Here is a 20461-nt window from a genome sequence, read left to right on the forward strand (position 1 = left end):
ATCATTTTAAATAATTTTAAATTTATTGTAAACGTTAATTATACACGCTACACATTTTTAAGTTATTTTATTATGTATCTTTTCTTATTTATAATAATTAAGAACTCACAAATATCTTTTCCAATTAACAAAATTGCTTTTTAAAGCAAGAAAAATAATAAGTTCAGAATTTTAATAATTGTACTTTCCAATCATCCCGCCGATGACGACATCATGGACAACACTTTCACATGAGAACGCGGCTTTACGGAGAGTGGACGAATCCTGATAATATAGATAACCTCACTTTGGACTCGCCGGATTCGTTCGCGCCTATCAGCGACTACGTAGTTCATGTCCGTGGCGTTTCGCGGAATCGCCTGACAGTTGATCCTGGAGCGGGGGATCGATTCGATCATCCACTCGCGATACCCACCGCGATCGCACACTCACGAGTCTACCGTTCAACGTAAGCCAACGAGCGGCACGTACCGACCCGGGTATGGGCGATTCCTTGGACGGCTCCGGGGAACCGTCCCCGGAGTCGCAGAATGTCGCGATCGTCGAGTTCCCGACGTTCGCCAACTATCTGCGCAAGGCCGTTACCGTGCTGCTACCGGACGAGGACGTGGTGCCGCCCGCGTTCAACCTGGCCTTGGACGAGCGCCACAATCAGGATTGCATCCGCAAGTTCCTCGGCGACTCGCAAGTCAGCTCGCTCTATATACAGAGGAGCTCGACCAAAGGTGAGCACGCTTTCGTCGTCGTCGTTTTTGTTGGCGAGAAGGATTGCCGGCGTTGCGCGATCCTCCATTGCAGTCGCACGTTATTATCGTAACGGTGCAACGGTACATTTCACATGCGGAGGTATAAAATAAAAAGGGAAACGCGCGTCCTGAAAATCAATCGCGGCGACGGACGCGTCATTCACGCCCCGCCGATCTCGACCGCTGCCAAATATGACTCACTCGCCGGCGTGATCGATACGCATTAATATCGACGTGACGACGTGATTCTCATTTGATTTGTTTGATCTGCGACGGCCGTGCGTGTGCGTGCGCTCGTTAGCGCACCAGTGCTTGTGCGCGCTAATTATGCGACGTTTGATAACGAATCTGAGGATTTCGTGATTTACTAACACAGGCACCGCTCTCGTGTATTAATAGAAATGGTTCTAACGATTATCTCTCGTATATTTAAATATGCAGACAGATGATGTAAATCTTTTAATTTTAATTTAATTAATTTTTAAATAGAATCGTTGTTTTAAGCAACTTTCCACAGTAATTTATATATTTTTTATAAATAATTGATGTTATTTTATATTATCAATAAGGTATAGAATAAATTATTTTAATCTATAATTTTTTATTTTTATATTTTATATTATATTTTTGTATTATGTTATTAGAATTCACTTATTATAAAGCTCAAGAACGGTAAATAAAATTCTTTACATATTTATTGTTATCTCTCTTTGCAGAAGAGGATAGTGGTGAAGGAGATGAAGACAAGGAGAATACACCTTACTATATATCAAATGAGATACACTTCTCAAATCCAAAAATGGCCTCCCTAGTTTTGACAAAGCGTGGAATCGTCATCGAGGCTGATAAATCTATTCATTCTCAAGTGCGTTTGATCACTTTCTCCGATGGGCCGCCGTATGAAACTCTACATGCGATAAGCAAAACCATGGCACCTTACTTCAAGAGTTACGTGAAGGAAACAGGTCGCGCTCACAGGGATGGTGACAAAATGGTACCATTAGTCGAGAAGAAAATCGCGGAGCTTGAGATGGGACTGTTGCACTTGCAACAGAACATTGATATTCCTGAGATTTCTCTACCAGTTCATCCGATCGTCGCGCAGGTCATTAAACAGTGCGAGGAAGAGGGCCGCAAGCCGAAAGTCGCCGACTTTGGTGATAAAGTCGAGGATTCGACGTTTCTCAATCAATTGCAGAACGGCGTCAACAGGTGGATCAAGGAGATCCAGAAGGTGACAAAGCTCAATCGCGACCCGGAATCGGGTACGGCGCTCCAAGAGATATCGTTCTGGCTGAATCTCGAGAGAGCGCTGCATCGTATCCAGGAGAAACGCGAAAGCATCGAAATCTCCCTGACGCTCGACATACTCAAGCATGGTAAACGATTCCACGCCACTGTGAGCTTCGACACCGACACCGGCTTGAAGCAGGCACTGGCTACCGTGAACGATTACAATCCGTTGATGAAGGACTTCCCGATCAATGACTTGCTGTCGGCTACTGAGCTGGAAAGAATACGCAGTAGCGTGCAGCAGATTTTCATGCATCTGAGGAAAATCAGGAGTACCAAGTATCCCATTCAGAGAGTGTTGAGATTGGTAGAGGCTATCTCGAGAGACTTGGGGCAACAGTTGCTCAAGGTACTGGGCACGCGGCGGCTGATGCACATCCCGTTCGACGACTTCGAGAAAGTCATGGCGCAGTGCTTCGAGGTGTTCACCACTTGGGATGACGAATACGATAAGCTCACTGGACTGCTGAGGGATGTAGTGAAGAAGAAGCGCGACGAGCACATGAAGATGGTGTGGCGAGTATTGCCGGCGCACAAGAAGCTGCAGTCGAGGATGGAGCACATGCGTCGCTTCCGACGTCAGCACGAACAATTGAGAACGGTGATAGTCCGCGTGCTCAGACCTACCGTACGCCAAAACAGCAACTCCTCTACGATGGAAAACGCCGACAACGCGAGTGTGAAGGTGGAATTCGCCCTGGACGCCGCAGACGCCAACGCTATTAGCGAGGTTAACCTGGCGTACGAGAACGTGAAGGAAGTGGATTGTTTGGACATCACCAAGGAGGGACAGGAATCCTGGGACGCCGCTGTACACAGATACGAGGAGCGCATAGAGCGTGTAGAGGCAAGGATCACGGCGCACCTACGAGATCAATTGGGCACGGCTAAGAACGCGAATGAGATGTTCCGGATATTCTCGAGATTCAACGCGCTCTTCGTGAGGCCGCATATTCGCGGCGCCATTAGGGAATATCAGACGCAGCTGATACAGAGAGTCAAAGACGATATCGAGGCGTTACACGAAAAGTTCAAGGTGCAGATGAGTTCATCTAGTGCATATTTTTATTGTAACAATTTGAAAAATTAATATAATTGAATGTATGAGTAACTCTAAAAATTTTCTTGTACAGGTTCAATACGCGCAAAGTAAGTGCTGCAGGATGAGTATGGTGAGAGATTTACCACCTGTTGCTGGATCGATAATATGGGTCAAGCAGATCGATTACCAGTTGACTATGTACTTGAAACGTGTCGAGGATGTCTTGGGTAATTTTTAAATTTTTAAATTAAAAACAATGTTTTCTTAATCTAATATTTGACGTATCTTTTATTATTATGTGTATCCTTAGGCAAAGGATGGGAGAGCCATATCGAAGGTCAAAAACTGAAAGCCGATGGAGACAGCTTCCGTATGAAATTATCGACGCAGGAAATCTTCGATGATTGGGCGCGTAAGGTGCAGGCACGAAACCTCGGCGTGACTGGACGTATTTTCACGATTGAAAGCGTACGCTCAAGAACGGGCCGCGGCAATGTGTTAAAGCTGAAAGTAAACTTCCTTCCTGAGATTATTACGCTGTCCAAAGAAGTAAGGAACTTGAGGAACCTCGGATTTCGCGTTCCCCTGCCTATCGTGAACAAGGCTCATCAGGCTAACCAATTGTATCCGTTCGCCATCAGCCTTATCGAGAGCATCAGAACTTACGAGAGAACACTGGAGAAGGTAAGATGGCAGAGACAATTCCTTAATTGTAGTCCACCGTCAATAAAAAATGGAACAATTTCTAAAAAATAATAATCGATTTTTTATTTTTTGGGTGTTTTTTCGCATTTTACGAACTATCAGCGTTGTAACGTTATATAGGCTATTTAAAGCTTTAAGAGTCTAAACCAAACAATAGATTACTAGGCTAATAGTACCAGGTGTGGAGATACATATATTAGAATAATTGTGATCTCTAATTCCTTGGATCTCCAACATTTTTAGCTTACCAATCGGAGTCCCCATTGTCCCGCACTAAAGGTAGTCATATTTGACGCTCCCAGAAGTTATGCATCTTGCCTATATATGCAAATGCATTATATTGTCTGCCTGCTTAGCTATCGTAGAAAGATCTGTGATGCAAGACATGATACAACTTTATTTTTACTGATTTATACATTTAACGAATGTCATTTCAATTATTTTCCGATACATGTAGGCTTGTACGGATGTGCGGGAGGTCTAATAAGAATATATGAGAATACAAATTCTTTCTACATTCAATATCATAAATATTTCAAACGATATGAAAAAAAAGAAACACATGCTCAAGAATAGCGAATTAAATTTCTCTTCTAGAATGAGAATTTATGAATATCTGTAATTGTAAATTTAATCGACAAATAAATGATATGAAAATAAATATAAGGCTATCCGCATATCCGAAGGATTACTTGGAAGCAATAATATTATATATATAAAACTGTCTCATCTAATACAATAACATCAAAAACTATCATATTATTCTCTATTATCTATATTAAAGTTTTAAGTATGCTTGAGTTGGATATTGAATGACAACTTGTAATTTATGTCGTAAAGTTGTACCGAGATTATTTTGTATGTTGCAAATTTAAATTTAGTAGAGATAATTTAACAAATTAACTCTCTTCTTAGATTGAAGACAAAGCGAGTATTATACCCTTGGTTGCTGGCATGCGTAAAGATGTCCTGGTATTGATCTCTGAGGTAAGTTAACACTGTAAACATTAGAAATATAAGGCACTTATTTCCAATGTGTTATTACACTTTGTAAAATCATGTATAAATGTTTATTTTTCATTATGTTTCTTGTACATTTAGGGTATCGCGTTAGTTTGGGAAAGCTACAAACTCGACCAATACGTGCAACGTTTATCCGACGCTGTCGTTTCTTTCCAAGAAAGGGTAGAAGATCTTCTGGTCGTAGAAGAACAGCTAGATGTCGACGTTCGTTCTCTCGAAACTTGTCCTTATTCCGCAAATACGTTTGCCGATATATTATCCAAGATTCAGAAATCGGTAGATGAATTATCGTTGAAGAACTACTCCAATTTACACATCTGGGTAGCACGGCTCGATGAGGAGGTGGAGAAGAATTTGGGTGCGAGATTGGAAGCTGGAATAAAGGCGTGGACCGATGCTCTAACTGGTCACAAGAAGGAAGTAGATTTGAGCATGGACACAGACGCTCCCGTGCAACCTACGCACAAACCTGGCGGCGATCCTAAGATCCAAAATCAGATCCATGAAGTTCGAATCACCAATCAAACTATGTATCTGTATCCTAGTATCGAAGACGCGAGATTCCAGATAATGCAACAATTATTCGCGTGGCAAGCGATCGTCACGTCACAGATTCGTCTCCAAAGCTCGAGATATCAGGTTGGCTTGGATAAGCCCGAATCAGGTACATACAGAAACTTGCTCACGAAATTGCCTAGTGGAAAGCAGCCATTGGAGGCGGCATACGAAGCGGTCGAATCTAAAATGAAGGATGTTGCCGATTACGTTGATCAATGGCTACGTTATCAGGCGCTCTGGGATCTGCAACCGGGCAATCTCTACGGCAAATTGGGTGAGAATATCAACTTGTGGATGAAATGTCTGAACGACATAAAGAAGACGAGGACGACCTTCGATACCTCCGACACCAGACGCGAATTCGGGCCTGTGATTATAGATTTCGCGAAAGTGCAGAGTAAGGTGTCACTGAAATATGATTCGTGGCATAAGGAAACCTTGGGCAAATTCGGCACGCTCCTGGGTAATGAAATGGCTAGCTTCCACTCCCAGGTGTCGAAATCTAGAAGCGATCTGGAGCAGCAGTCCATCGAAGCAGCCAGCACGTCCGACGCGGTCGGTTTCATAACGTACGTGCAGTCCCTGAAACGCAAAATGAAAGCTTGGGAGAAACAAGTTGACATATATCGCGAGGGTCAGAGGATACTTGAACGTCAGAGATTCCAGTTCCCGTCTTCTTGGTTGCACGTGGACAATATAGAAGGAGAATGGGGCGCATTTAATGAAATTATCAAGCGCAAGGACACCAGTATCCAGACTCAAGTTGCATCCTTGCAGATGAAAATCGTTGCCGAAGATAAGGCCGTTGAGACCAGGACCACCGACTTCCTCAGCGACTGGGAGCGGGGCAAACCAGTGGAAGGCCATTTGCGACCAGACGATGCTTTACAGCAGCTGCAATTATTCGAAAGTAAATTCGCTAGGCTCAAAGAAGAGAGAGATAATGTCGCCAAAGCCAAAGAGGCATTGGAACTACAAGAGCCGGGCGGAATATCGACCAGCGAGGACAGAATGCAGGTGGTATTCGAGGAACTGCAGGACTTGAGAGGAGTTTGGTCGGAATTGTCGAGGATATGGGCACAAATCGACGAAACTCGTGAGAAACCTTGGCTGTCCGTGCAACCGCGAAAATTGCGCCAGCAATTGGATACGATGATGGCACAGTTGAAGGAACTACCAGCGAGATTGAGACAATACTCATCATATGAATACGTAAAGAAGATGCTGCAGAGTTACACGAAAGTGAACATGCTGATCGTAGAACTGAAGTCCGACGCACTCAAAGAAAGGCACTGGAAACAGTTGACAAAACAGCTCAGGGTGAACTGGGTACTGAGTGAGCTCACTCTTGGCCAAGTCTGGGATGTAAATCTTCAGAAGAACGAGGGAATAGTCAAAGATATTATCCTTGTGGCGCAAGGCGAAATGGCACTGGAGGAATTCCTCAAGCAAGTACGCGAATCTTGGCAAACGTACGAACTGGATTTGATAAATTACCAAAACAAATGCAGGCTGATACGCGGTTGGGACGATCTGTTTAATAAAGTGAAGGAGCACATCAATTCGGTGGCTGCCATGAAGTTGTCACCGTATTACAAGGTATTCGAAGAAGAGGCTTTAACTTGGGAAGAGAAGTTGAATAGAATTAATGCGCTGTTCGACGTTTGGATAGACGTACAGCGGCGGTGGGTCTACCTCGAAGGCATCTTCTCTGGTAGCGCAGATATCAAGACACTATTGCCAGTGGAAACGTCACGCTTCCAAAGTATCAGTTCCGAATTCCTGGGACTCATGAAGAAAGTGTCCAAGTCACCTATGGTCACAGATGTTTTGAACATACCCGGCGTACAAAGAGCACTCGAACGTCTTGCCGATCTTCTTGGCAAGATACAGAAAGCACTGGGAGAATACTTGGAAAGAGAACGAACATCTTTCCCGCGATTCTACTTCGTCGGCGACGAGGACTTGTTGGAGATTATTGGTAACAGCAAGAATGTTGCAAGATTGCAAAAACACTTCAAAAAAATGTTCGCTGGCATAGCCGCTATTCTGCTCAACGAAGATAACTCGATTATTACCGGCATTGCTTCGCGCGAAGGTGAAGAAGTTATATTCCAGAATCCTGTGTCCACGGTCGATCATCCTAAAATTAATGAATGGTTGACGTTAGTGGAGAAGGAAATGCGCGTGACGCTTGCCTCGAGCCTAGCAAAGGCGGTACAGGACATAAAACAATTCAAAGATGGAAATATAAACGCCCAGGCATTTATGTCGTGGTGTGACAATTATCAAGCTCAAATAATAGTCTTGGCAGCACAGATCTTGTGGTCGGAAGATGTTGAAGCGGCCCTCCATGAAGCACAGGCCGATCCAAGCAAAAATCCGCTCGAAAGAGTGTTGGTACAAGTGGAAGGCACGTTGAACGTATTGGCCGATTCCGTTCTTCAAGAGCAGCCACCTTTAAGAAGAAAGAAATTAGAGCATTTGATTAACGAATTTGTGCATAAGCGCACCGTTACTAGAAGATTGATCGCCAACAGAGTTTCGAATCCGAAAGCATTCGAGTGGCTGTGCGAGATGAGATTCTACTTCGATCCGAGACAAACGGAAGTTCTTCAACAACTTACGATACACATGGCAAACGCTAAATTCTCCTACGGGTTCGAATACTTGGGCGTACAAGATAGATTAGTGCAGACACCGTTGACGGACAGATGCTATTTGACAATGACACAAGCGTTGGAGGCTCGACTTGGTGGATCGCCATTTGGACCAGCCGGCACAGGAAAAACTGAATCCGTGAAAGCGTTAGGTCATCAACTTGGAAGATTTGTATTGGTATTCAATTGCGACGAGACATTCGACTTCCAGGTAAGTTAAAATAATTTTAAAATAATTTAATGAAGGGAGAAAAATATTGATATTTTACGTTATCATTGTTTCTTACAGGCCATGGGCCGTATATTTGTTGGTCTTTGCCAAGTGGGCGCATGGGGTTGCTTCGATGAGTTTAACCGTTTGGAGGAGCGGATGTTGTCCGCCGTCTCTCAGCAAGTGCAAACGATTCAAGAAGCTCTCAAGAGCCAGATGGAAGGCAAGAAAGAGGGAACCCTCTGCGTTGAGTTGGTTGGAAAACAAGTTAAAGTCTCCACGGATATGGCCATATTCATCACCATGAATCCCGGATACGCCGGACGTTCCAATCTGCCAGATAATCTGAAGAAACTTTTCCGATCACTTGCCATGACCACTCCTGATCGGCAACTAATAGCCGAAGTGATGTTATTCAGCCAAGGTTTCAGATCGGCAGAGAAATTGGCATGCAAAATTGTTCCATTCTTCAAGTATGTACTCGAATATAATGGTACCTTGTATAATGAAAATCGTCTCTTGCAACTGAATTTTTATCATTTTCAGACTTTGTGACGAACAACTTTCTAATCAATCGCACTACGATTTCGGACTACGCGCGCTGAAATCCGTGCTGATCTCTGCCGGAAACGTGAAGCGTGATCGCATACAGAAGATCAAAGAGGGTATGCAAAGCCGTGGCGAAACCAACATTGATGAGGCTTCGATCGCTGAGAATCTGCCTGAACAGGAGATACTCATCCAGTCTGTATGCGAGACAATGGTACCCAAATTAGTTGCCGAAGATATACCATTACTGTTCAGTTTGTTAAGCGACGTATTCCCTAATGTGAATTACACACGCGCGGAAATGAAAGGTAAATTATTGTTGCAACAAGAACACGTGAATCTTCATTTAAATTATTTAAGTAATATTTCTTCATGCATATATGTATTTTATCCTAGGTTTGAAAGATCAAATCAGGAAAGTATGCTCTGAGGAATATCTAGTATGCGGCGAAGGAGATGAACAAGGAGGTGCTTGGCAAGAAAAGGTAGTTTTCTAATAAAGATTATCCTAAATAATAAATTATACACGTTTGACATCGATACTAGAGTCATTAACTTTCATGTATTAACGTGCACTTATATTTGTACACATTTAACTACTCACATATACATTGTCATGTACAATATTAAAGACTAACTTTCATGTTATTTATGCGTACTAAGGAATCGATCGGTGAAACGTGGGTGGAGAAGGTGAGCTTGAATTAACTAAAGTCCTATCTGTAATTGTCATATATGTTTTTATTTGTATCTCCTCCTGCAATAACACTAGCATTGCGATCGATCATCTTGATTTTTTATCCTTTTTTCGCTCATCATATATTGTTCATTTAGGTACTCCAATTGTACCAAATTTGCAATCTGAATCATGGATTAATGATGGTCGGCCCAAGCGGATCTGGTAAAACCATGGCGTGGAAGGTGCTGCTCAAAGCACTGGAGCGATTCGAAGGTGTAGAAGGCGTCGCCCACGTAATCGATCCGAAAGCGATCAGCAAGGAAACGTTATACGGTGTGTTGGATCCAAACACGCGTGAATGGACGGACGGTTTGTTCACACATATACTGCGAAAGATAATTGATAACGTCAGAGGAGAGATCAACAAACGGCAATGGATTATATTCGACGGAGATGTTGATCCGGAATGGGTTGAGAACTTGAACTCCGTGCTCGATGACAATAAGCTCCTTACTTTGCCCAACGGCGAACGCCTGAGCTTGCCGCCCAACGTACGAGTCATGTTCGAAGTGCAAGATCTAAAGTACGCTACGTTGGCCACCGTGTCGCGTTGCGGCATGGTGTGGTTCTCCGAGGACGTGTTGTCGACCGAAATGATATTCGAGAACTACATGATGCGCTTGCGAAACATTCCACTGGAGGACGGCGAGGAGGATAATCTTGGCAAGAAAACCGATAAGGAAGACACCATATCACCTGCATTAGCGGTGCAGAGAGAAGTTGCCAGTATCATGCAGAGTTACTTCGCGCCTGACAGCTTAGTAGTAAGATGCTTGGAGTACGCCATGAAGCAAGAGCACATAATGGACTTCACGCGCCTGCGGGCTCTCAGTTCCCTGTTCTCCATGTTAAATCAAGCCGTACGCAACGTACTGCAGTACAATCATTCTCATATTGACTTCCCCTTGCCGAGCGAGCAACTGGAACGTTACATGCCCAAGTGCCTGGTTTATGCGCTCCTGTGGAGTTTCGCGGGTGACGCTAAATTGAAAGTTAGATCGGACTTGGGTGATTTCATCAGATCTATTACAACTGTGCCTCTGCCATCTCAGACCAGCATACCGATTATAGACTTCGAAGTAAACATACACGGTGAATGGTTACTCTGGAGCAACAAAGTTCCTCAGATCGAAGTGGAGACCCACAAAGTAGCCAGCCCGGACATCGTCGTACCAACTTTGGATACCGTCAGACACGAAAGTTTACTGTACACCTGGTTGGCTGAGCACAAACCGTTGGGTAAATAATTCATATTATTATTTATAACAAACGTTAATACAGATTAATATTTATTTTTATGTTACGAATATAATTGTGTTTGGATTACAGTGCTCTGTGGACCACCTGGTTCCGGTAAAACCATGACGCTGTTCTCCGCTTTGCGAGCATTACCAGATATGGAGGTTGTGGGGCTTAACTTCTCATCCGCCACGACGCCCGAGCTGTTGCTCAAGACATTCGATCACTACTGCGAATACCGCAAAACACCGAACGGCGTTGTACTTTCGCCAGTGCAGTTGGGCAAATGGCTAGTCCTGTTTTGTGACGAGATCAATTTACCCGATATGGATAATTATGGAACGCAGCGCGTGATCTCCTTCCTGAGACAATTGGTGGAGCACCAAGGTTTCTATCGAACCAGCGATCAAGCGTGGGTCACTCTAGAAAGGATACAGTTTGTCGGCGCCTGTAATCCACCTACAGATCCTGGCAGAAAACCTCTGAGTCACAGGTTCCTGCGTCACGTACCCGTTATTTATGTCGACTATCCCGGAGAAACCTCTTTGAAACAGATTTACGGCACATTTACGCGTGCCATGCTTAGGTAAGACTTATCTGTTGTCGTTATAAAGTTTTAAGATGCACTGCCTTTTTTAAATTAATAAATTATTAATTAAATTAATTAATTACATCACAAATAAGTATTGAATAACACAAAAGAAATTTTTCGTACAAAATTACAGATTAACACCTAATCTGCGTGGTTACGCTGAACCTTTAACGAACGCAATGGTGGAGTTCTACTTAGCCTCCCAGGAGAAATTCACACAAGATATGCAACCGCATTATGTATACTCACCACGCGAAATGACGCGCTGGGTGCGCGGTATCTGCGAGGCCATTAGACCGCTCGATAATCTCTCTGTGGAAGGCTTGGTGCGTTTATGGGCCCACGAAGCTCTTCGTCTATTCCAAGACAGATTGGTGGAAGAATCCGAGAGGGCTTGGACGAATAAAAACATCGACACTGTGGCTCTGAAGCACTTTATGTCGGTCGACAGAGAAAAGGCACTGGCCAGGCCAATCTTGTACAGTAACTGGCTGTCGAAGGACTACGTGCCGGTGAATAGGGAAGAGCTGAGAGATTACGTTCGCGCAAGGTTGAAAGTATTCTATGAGGAGGAGCTCGATGTGCCGTTGGTGCTCTTTGACGAGGTGCTTGAACATGTTCTACGAATTGACAGAATTTTCCGACAACCTCAGGGACACTTGTTGCTAATCGGTGTCTCTGGTGCTGGTAAGACAACTCTGTCGAGATTCGTTGCATGGATGAACGGCTTGTCCATTTTCCAAATCAAGGTATTTCTATATTATCTTATGTTTTACCTCGATGTTATATTTGTATTGCCTCGATATAGTGAACTATATGTAATGCTTAAATATCTTTCTCTGATCGATTAATATTTTTAAAAGGTGCACAATAAATATACCGGTGAAGATTTCGACGAGGATCTACGTCAAGTATTAAGACGGTCCGGTTGCAAGGACGAGAAGATAGCTTTCATTCTTGATGAATCCAACGTGTTGGATTCCGGTTTTCTCGAGCGTATGAACACGTTGCTCGCCAACGGTGAAGTGCCTGGACTGTTTGAGGGCGACGAGTACACGACCCTCATGACGCAATGCAAGGAAGGTGCTCAGCGGGAAGGCTTGATGTTGGATTCTAACGAGGAACTTTATAAATGGTTCACCGGCCAAGTTATGAAGAACCTGCATGTCGTATTCACGATGAATCCGAGCACGGACGGTTTGAAAGATCGTGCGGCAACATCGCCAGCATTGTTCAACAGATGCGTGCTGAATTGGTTCGGTGATTGGTCGGACAATGCGCTGTTCCAAGTTGGCAAGGAATTCACTAATCGCGTCGACCTCGAGAGACCGATGTGGAAATGTCCGGACTTCTTCCCGTCCGTATGTTCCTTGATCCCACCACAAATGACGCACAGAGACGCCGTTATAAACGCGTGCGTCTATGTCCACCAGACCTTGCACAAAGCGAACACGCGGCTGGCCAAGAGGGGCGCTCGAACCATGGCGATCACTCCGCGCCATTACTTGGATTTTATTAATCACTTTGTTAAACTGTATCAAGAGAAGAGAAGCGACTTGGAGGAACAACAGTTGCATTTGAATGTCGGTTTGAGTAAGATCGCCGAGACAGTAGAGCAGGTCGAAGAGATGCAGAAGAGCTTAGCCGTCAAATCTCAGGTGAGGCAAGCTAAATATACGAAAAATTCTTTTGATTTGAAACAAGTCTTTACACATTGGCATTATTTTATTTCCTCGCGTAGGAGCTGCAAGCTAAGAATGAAGCCGCCAATGCGAAATTAAGGCAAATGGTTAAGGATCAACAAGAAGCGGAGAAGAAGAAGGTACAGAGTCAAGAAATCCAGCAGCAGTTAGCTATTCAAACGGTAGCTATCAATCAAAAGAGGGACGATGTGATGGCCGATCTTGCTCTAGTCGAACCAGCTGTTATTGATGCTCAAAATGGTACGTATCTTCGGTATTTTTTATTGCGTTATATAAATTTTCGTATGCTATGCGTTATATGAATATCTTTAATATTAATCATAAGTTTTTGGTATATCGAATTATGTTCAACATTAATATTCATGAAACATGGAGGCAGCATTTTGCGTATGTATATTTATGTCGTTTTAAATCACTTTTGCTCCAACATCGCGATGTAATTGCCACTCACGTGTGCCGTGTCTTGTGCTGAAACGCTTGCAATGAGTGTAGCCGTAAAGGCGATTAAGCGGCAGCATCTCGTCGAAATTCGATCTATGGCAAATCCCCCCGCTGTCGTGAAACTGGCGTTAGAATCGATATGCCTGTTACTGGAGGAGAACGCCACAGATTGGAAACAGATACGTACCGTTATAATGAAGGACAGCTTCATTCCTACTATCGTCAACTTCAATACGGAAAACATCACGTAAGGGAATAACTACACGGGCCTGCTGAATGTTCAACACTCGCCTGGGATCCTAATATGAAACATAAGATACTTTGTAACAGCTTGATATGTACTTGGGTTTTTACAAACGTTTGTCCCTTAATTTCAGCATACTCACTTGCGTTATTACGATTGCAAGGGGAACGACAATAGTCAGTTTTAAAGTTCAGCTTTTATGAGATTTAAGAACAAGATTTGTTTTTTCGTAAACAAATATTTTATGTCTCTTTGCAAATGTAATAACGAGATGTAATATGTATATGTTTATATGTTGCCTCTTCTTCGATACTCTAACATTACAAATCAGCTACAGGGAGGCTTGCAGCAGCGAATGTCTCCTATTGCATAACTTTACTGTATAACTTTATCTAAAAAAAAATGTCTGCCCACTTTCTTCTTTGTACTATATAATATCGTTTAATTTTCGTACAGCGGTGAAATCGATAAAGAAACAGCACTTAGTCGAGGTTCGTTCCATGGCGAATCCGCCGGCGATCGTGAAAGTCGCGCTGGAGTCTATCTGCTTATTGCTCGGCGAAAACGCCAGCGACTGGAAATCTATCCGTGCGGTCATCATGAGGGACAATTTTATCAATACTATTGTCTCTAATTTTAGTACTGAGGACATTACGTAAGCATGCATTGGTTGTTTGCAATTTTCGTTCAATTTTGCGCTGTAATCGTAATATAACGATGGATCAGCTTTCACAAATTTAAATATATATTATACTTGAATAGAACTGAATTGTGTAATACAATAGTAATATTACACTCTTTAAATGCAGTTATCAGAATATTGTCTTAGAAGCTTATGATGATTTTTAAGTTCTGTTTTAAAATTGATGTGTTTGCTGATCTTATCTTTTTGAGTCTGAATCGTTAAACTTTAAACATAATATTGTGGAGATACATAATTTTCTTTATATTAAGTACAATATATAATAAGTGTATGATATCTTTATATTTTTGATTCTTGTAATTTAATTTAACTAATATATTATGACACGACTTGATTTTGCAAGCACGTTTGAATCGCTTTGGAGTACGCGATGTACATATTAACAAGTCTTGATGGCAAAAATCAAGTACAACTACTATTAATCTCCTATTGCACATTAACAATAATTGAAAAATTTGTCACTAACATTAAATTGTGTTTAAATTTTGTTCATTGGCAATAATAGTGTAACAAACGAAATGTTCTAATCAAAATTAACAGCAACAAAACACTATGAGAATAATTATTCTCATTAATATTTATACTAAGATCTGGTTTTAAATTTATTATTAAATTAGCAGTTTCTGCCAAGAAGCAAATATTATGTAAAGTACTTTAATGTAATGAAATTATATTAAAATGTTATTTAAAAAATCACGTTATTCTAAAGACAAGAAAATTAATGAAAATTTTATTTAGCGATGAGGTGAGAGACAAAATGAAGAGTCGTTACCTAAGCAATCCCGATTACAACTTTGAAAAAGTAAATCGCGCCAGTTTGGCATGCGGTCCTATGGTGAAATGGGCCATAGCACAGGTATGAAATCTAGAGGATGTATTGCTTACGTATACTAAGAACAAACTTGTAAAATAAATATTGTTTTCAGATTGAGTACGCTGATATGTTGAAACGAGTCGAACCGCTACGCGAGGAACTTTATTCTCTGGAGCGACAAGCGGATACCAACAAGCTGAAGGGTGAAGAAGTAAAGAATCTGATCGCTCAACTAGAGCAGAGTATAGCATCTTACAAAGAAGAATACGCTCAACTCATCTCACAAGCACAGGCCATTAAGGCCGATCTTGAGAGTGTACAAGCCAAAGTGGACAGATCGATCGCCTTATTGAAGTCCTTGGTTATCGAAAGAGAAAGGTGGGAGGCAACGAGCGAGACATTCAAGAGCCAAATGTCCACGATCATTGGAGATGTTTTGTTATCTTCCGCTTTCTTGGCCTACGCTGGCTACTTTGATCAACATGTAAGTTCCACTCCTTTTCAGAATTTTGTTCATAGTAATTGGATCGATCTATAACGAGAGATATTTTTCATTTTAGTACCGCCAAAACCTCTTCACTACATGGTGTCAACATCTGCAACATGCGAATTTGCAATTCAGACCTGATATTGCACGAACCGAATATCTATCCAATCCTGATGAACGTTTGCGATGGCAGGCGAATGCATTGCCAACCGACGACCTGTGCACTGAGAATGCGATCATGTTGAAGCGTTTCAACAGATACCCGTTAATCATCGATCCGTCTGGTCAAGCAACGGAATTCATCCTGAACGAGTTCATAGATCGAAAGATCACGAAAACCAGCTTCTTGGATGATTCGTTCAGGAAAAATCTCGAGAGCGCCCTACGTTTCGGCAATCCCCTGTTGGTGCAAGACGTGGAGAATTATGATCCTATATTGAATCCTGTGCTGAACCGAGAATTGCGACGCACAGGTGGACGTGTGTTGATCACACTCGGCGATCAGGACATAGATCTTTCGCCATCGTTCGTCATCTTTTTGTCAACGAGGGACCCGACGGTGGAATTCCCGCCGGACATTTGTTCGCGCGTGACATTCGTTAATTTCACCGTCACCAGAAGCTCGCTGCAGAGTCAGTGCTTGAATCAGGTGCTGAAGGCCGAGCGTCCAGACATCGACGAGAAGAGGTCCGACTTACTCAAACTTCAGGGAGAGTTCCATTTGAGGCTGCGACAGCTCGAGAAATCTTTGTTGCAGGCGTTGAACGACGCCAAGGGTAAGATCCTCGACGACGACTCCGTGATCACCACTCTTGAGACCTTGAAGCAGGAAGCCGCTGATATCAGTAAGAAAGTAGAGGAGACGGACAAGGTCATAGCGGAGATCGAAACGGTCTCGCATCAATACATGCCTTTGTCACAAGCGTGCTCGAATATGTACTTCACCATGGACAGCCTCAACCAAGTACACTTCCTGTATCAATATTCGCTAAAGATGTTCCTGGACATCTTTACATCTGTGTTGTCGCAAAACCCGAAGTTGTCCGGCATGTCGGATTACAGCCAACGACTTTCGCTCATCACGCGCGATCTATTCGCCGTCTGCTACGAGCGAGTCGCTCGCGGAATGCTACACACAGATAGATTGACATTCGCTTTATTGCTCTGCCGCATCCACCTAAAGGGCATTCCCACGGAATCCACCTACGACAGCGAATTTACGTTCTTCCTACGCGGCAAGGAGGGCGTACTTAATGTCCGAGCGCCACCGTTATCTAATTTGAGCTCGGAGCAGCAAGAAGCGATGATGCGTTTGAGCATAAGACTACCTGCGTTCAAGAAACTGCCGGAGAAGATCCAAGAGAGCACAGAGTTCGGTGCGTGGCTACAGTCGCCTACTCCGGAGACGTGCGTGCCAAGGCTCTGGGACGAGGAAAAACCGCTGTCGCCCACGGGAATAGCGATGCATCAATTGCTGATAATACAAGCCTTCCGACCAGATCGTGTAATTGCGGCTGCGTCCTTGGTAGTGATGTCCGCGTTCGGCGAGTCCTTTATGCCAGCCGCCGAGGCCGAGCTCGACTTTGCGTCCGTCGTAGAGAACCAGCTGAAGGCAACCGTACCGGCTTTGCTATGCTCAGTACCAGGCTTCGACGCTTCGGGTAGAGTGGATGATTTAGCCGCGGAGCTCGGCAAGCAAATAGCTAGCATCGCGATCGGATCGGCAGAGGGATTCAATCAGGCTGATAGAGCTATAAACATGGCTGTGAAAGCCGGCAGATGGGTCCTACTGAAAAACGTACACCTTGCGCCGCAGTGGCTGGTACAGTTGGAGAAGAAGTTGCATAGCCTACAGCCACATACCAGCTTCCGATTATTCTTAACGATGGAGATTAATTCCAAGGTACCAGTGAACCTATTAAGAGCCGGTAGAATCTTCGTGTTCGAACCACCGCCTGGCATACGAGCGAACCTCTTGCGTACGTTCAGCACCGTGCCCGCCTCGAGGATGATGCGAGTACCCAACGAAAGGGCCCGACTGTACTTCCTGCTCGCGTGGTTCCACGCAATCGTGCAGGAACGATTGCGTTACGCGCCGCTAGGCTGGGCTAAACACTACGAATTCAACGAGAGCGATCTGAGAGTCGCCTGCGACACCTTGGACACGTGGATCGAGACGACAGCTATGGGCAGAACGAATCTACCGCCCGAAAAAGTACCTTGGGATGCTCTGGTGACTCTTCTCTCCCAGTGCATCTACGGTGGCAAGATTGACAACGATTTTGATCAACGTCTCCTGGCCTCTTTCTTGCGCAAGCTTTTTACACCACGTTCATTCGAGGCCGACTTTGCGCTGGTTGCTAACATCGACGGTGCGCAAGGTGGTCAGAGACACATCACAATGCCGGATGGCACTAGGCGCGATCACTTCCTGAAGTGGATCGAGTCCCTTTCAGACAGACAGACACCTTCCTGGCTCGGTTTGCCGAATAATGCAGAGAAAGTGCTTCTGACCACAAGGGGAACCGATCTGGTCTCCAAGCTTCTCAAGATGCAGCAGTTGGAGGACGAGGACGAGCTAGCATATTCAAACGAGGAACATTCTTTGGACACGCCGAGGGAAGCTGAAGCGGACGGTAGGCCTTCTTGGATGAGAACTTTGCACAATTCGGCCTCCACCTGGCTGCAACTACTTCCGAAGAACCTGCTGATTCTGAAAAGAACGGTTGAAAATATCAAAGATCCATTATACAGATATTTCGAGAGAGAAGTTAATAGCGGAGCGAAATTACTTCAAGATGTTATCCACGACTTGGAAGATGTCGTATTAATTTGCCAAGTACGTGTTCCATTTTTTTGTTACATACAACATAGACGTTTAATATCTTCCGGAATTATTGCATTCTGTTTATTTTTTATTTAGGGCGAGAAGAAACAGACCAATTACCATAGAACAATGTTGTCCGAGCTAGTAAAAGGCATTCTGCCTGCTGGTTGGAGGAGATACACCGTACCGAGAGGCTGCACAGTCATACAATGGATCACCGACTTTAGTCACCGTGTCTCACAGCTGCAGGAGGTCTCCCGTTTGGTCTCTCAGGGCGGAGCGAAAGAAATAAAGGTTTGCTTCAATTCTCTGAATATTTTAGCGATGCTGGATGCCACTTTGCCATTCTCTGCAAATAAAATGATGCTCATGTTTCATTAAATTTCACTTAATTCATTCACGATTTAATTTGCACGATTCATTGTGAATTATAAATTGATTTTCAGAGTTTCCCAGTCTGGCTCGGAGGCCTACTAAATCCTGAAGCTTACATTACCGCAACGAGGCAGTGTATCGCACAAGCTAATAGCTGGTCGCTCGAGGAACTGCAATTGAATGTAACCATAGGCGATGGCGATAACATCGCCACGGACGATTGCTCCTTCGCCGTTACCGGCTTGAAGTTACAAGGCGCGCAATGTAAAGATAATCAATTGTATTTAACGTCGACTATTATGACCGATTTGCCGGTTACTATGCTGAGGTGGGTGCGATCGTCTACGGAGGATATCAGAAAGGGCAAGCTGTCCTTGCCAGTTTATTTGAACAGCACTCGTACCGAACTGCTATTTACCGTTGATTTGAACATTGCTCCTAGTCAAGATCCGCACAGTTTCTACGAGAGAGGGGTCGCTGTCTTAACATCAACTGCTTTGAATTAATATGATTACATAATAATTAAAACTGTCTAGCGCGAATTGTACTGCTTATTACTGCAGAGAGTATTATACTCATGATAACAAATATAATTTAAGATACGTTGCTGCATGTTACAGCATTTGTAAAGAAGAAAAACCGCAGTGACATGCTGTAAGTCTGAAAGACACTATATAAAGGAATATATATTTTACACGAATTATTTACAAGTATCCAAAGGATTTCGTGCCGAATGTACGATTAGAAATAGATATTTTCAGTGGATAGAGCACAACTGTCTATCATTCGTTTATAAGAACCAATATTTTCGCAAGAGAGGTTGTAATATATATGTAGTTTATTTAATTTTGTATATGTTCGGAGAATTTTAAAGTATCCCTTTCTGTAACAAAGTTACATTACGTTTACCCGAATATAAGTATCAAGATATTAGTGTTTATAACAGAATCTTAGTGGCATCTAATAAAGTCGTACTGTATAACAGACTGTACTCTATAATTTAATTATATATCCTTTCAACATGTATAGTTATTTGTAAAAGATCATAAGTTCGATAAAATTTCTATGTACTGATATTTTTCTCTCTGAAATTCATTACGCACATTTTATTTGTTCATAGCTGCAAGCCTATTCACGATACGAGCTCTCGAGTCTCGATATTTTCTATCGATTTATTATTACCGACCTATGATGGAAAATAACATTAATTTTTTTAAATTTATTAATTGTCCATTATCGAGCATCCTGTATAAACATTGATAAATTACTTGCAATATACGTGTCCTAGTTATAAACGTACATCTAAGAACTGAATAAATTAGCTTATAATGTTACGTCTTACGTTTGCTCTGAAGAAAACAATTTATCATAAAAATTGTCAAGCAGGAAAGATAAGTATTTTATTACCTGACATATTATATTAGTATAGTTAAATTAAATCATTATTCAGTATAGTTAATATTAAATCATGTCGTTATCATACTATTTGTTTATCATGCAATACTTAAGT

At 43.0% G+C, this 20461-nt stretch overlaps 1 protein-coding gene across 6 annotated transcripts; it reads left to right on the top strand.

Annotated features, from left to right (window-relative positions):
* The first annotated feature begins 69 nt into the window (after positions 1-69).
* Positions 70-19937, top strand: LOC105282012 (dynein heavy chain, cytoplasmic). 6 transcript variants are annotated; one of them, XM_011343654.3, is made up of 22 exons: positions 70-725; positions 1463-3075; positions 3173-3308; positions 3392-3765; positions 4030-4065; positions 4702-4773; positions 4888-8238; positions 8317-8711; positions 8785-9095; positions 9184-9272; positions 9451-9480; positions 9622-10765; positions 10856-11351; positions 11491-12106; positions 12221-13015; positions 13099-13300; positions 14202-14400; positions 15187-15304; positions 15375-15746; positions 15823-18588; positions 18673-18870; positions 19023-19937. In XM_011343654.3, the coding sequence occupies exons 1-22, from the start codon at positions 482-484 to the stop codon at positions 19455-19457; spliced, it is 13992 nt and encodes a 4663-aa protein (XP_011341956.2). In that variant the 5' UTR covers positions 70-481; the 3' UTR covers positions 19458-19937. The 6 variants fall into 6 exon arrangements, with proteins under 6 accessions (XP_011341956.2, XP_011341957.2, XP_011341961.2 ...); XM_011343655.3 differs by lacking the exon at positions 9451-9480; XM_011343659.3 differs by lacking the exons at positions 4030-4065; positions 14202-14400 and adding an exon at positions 13553-13748.
* The last annotated feature ends 524 nt before the right edge of the window (positions 19938-20461 follow it).

The sequence above is a fragment of the Ooceraea biroi genome, chromosome 7, assembly GCF_003672135.1.
Source record: "Ooceraea biroi isolate clonal line C1 chromosome 7, Obir_v5.4, whole genome shotgun sequence".
Taxonomy (NCBI): domain Eukaryota; kingdom Metazoa; phylum Arthropoda; class Insecta; order Hymenoptera; family Formicidae; genus Ooceraea; species Ooceraea biroi.

Bases quoted from the DNA above. Each gene is read 5' to 3' on its own strand.
- LOC105282012 (XM_011343654.3), top strand. From the start codon at position 482: ATGGGCGATTCCTTGGACGGCTCCGGGGAACCGTCCCCGGAGTCGCAG. The intron at 4,066-4,701 runs GTAGTCATATTT...CTCTCTTCTTAG, and splicing joins CCCATTGTCCCGCACTAAAG to ATTGAAGACAAAGCGAGTAT. The intron at 9,273-9,450 runs GTAGTTTTCTAA...ATGCGTACTAAG, and splicing joins GAGGTGCTTGGCAAGAAAAG to GAATCGATCGGTGAAACGTG.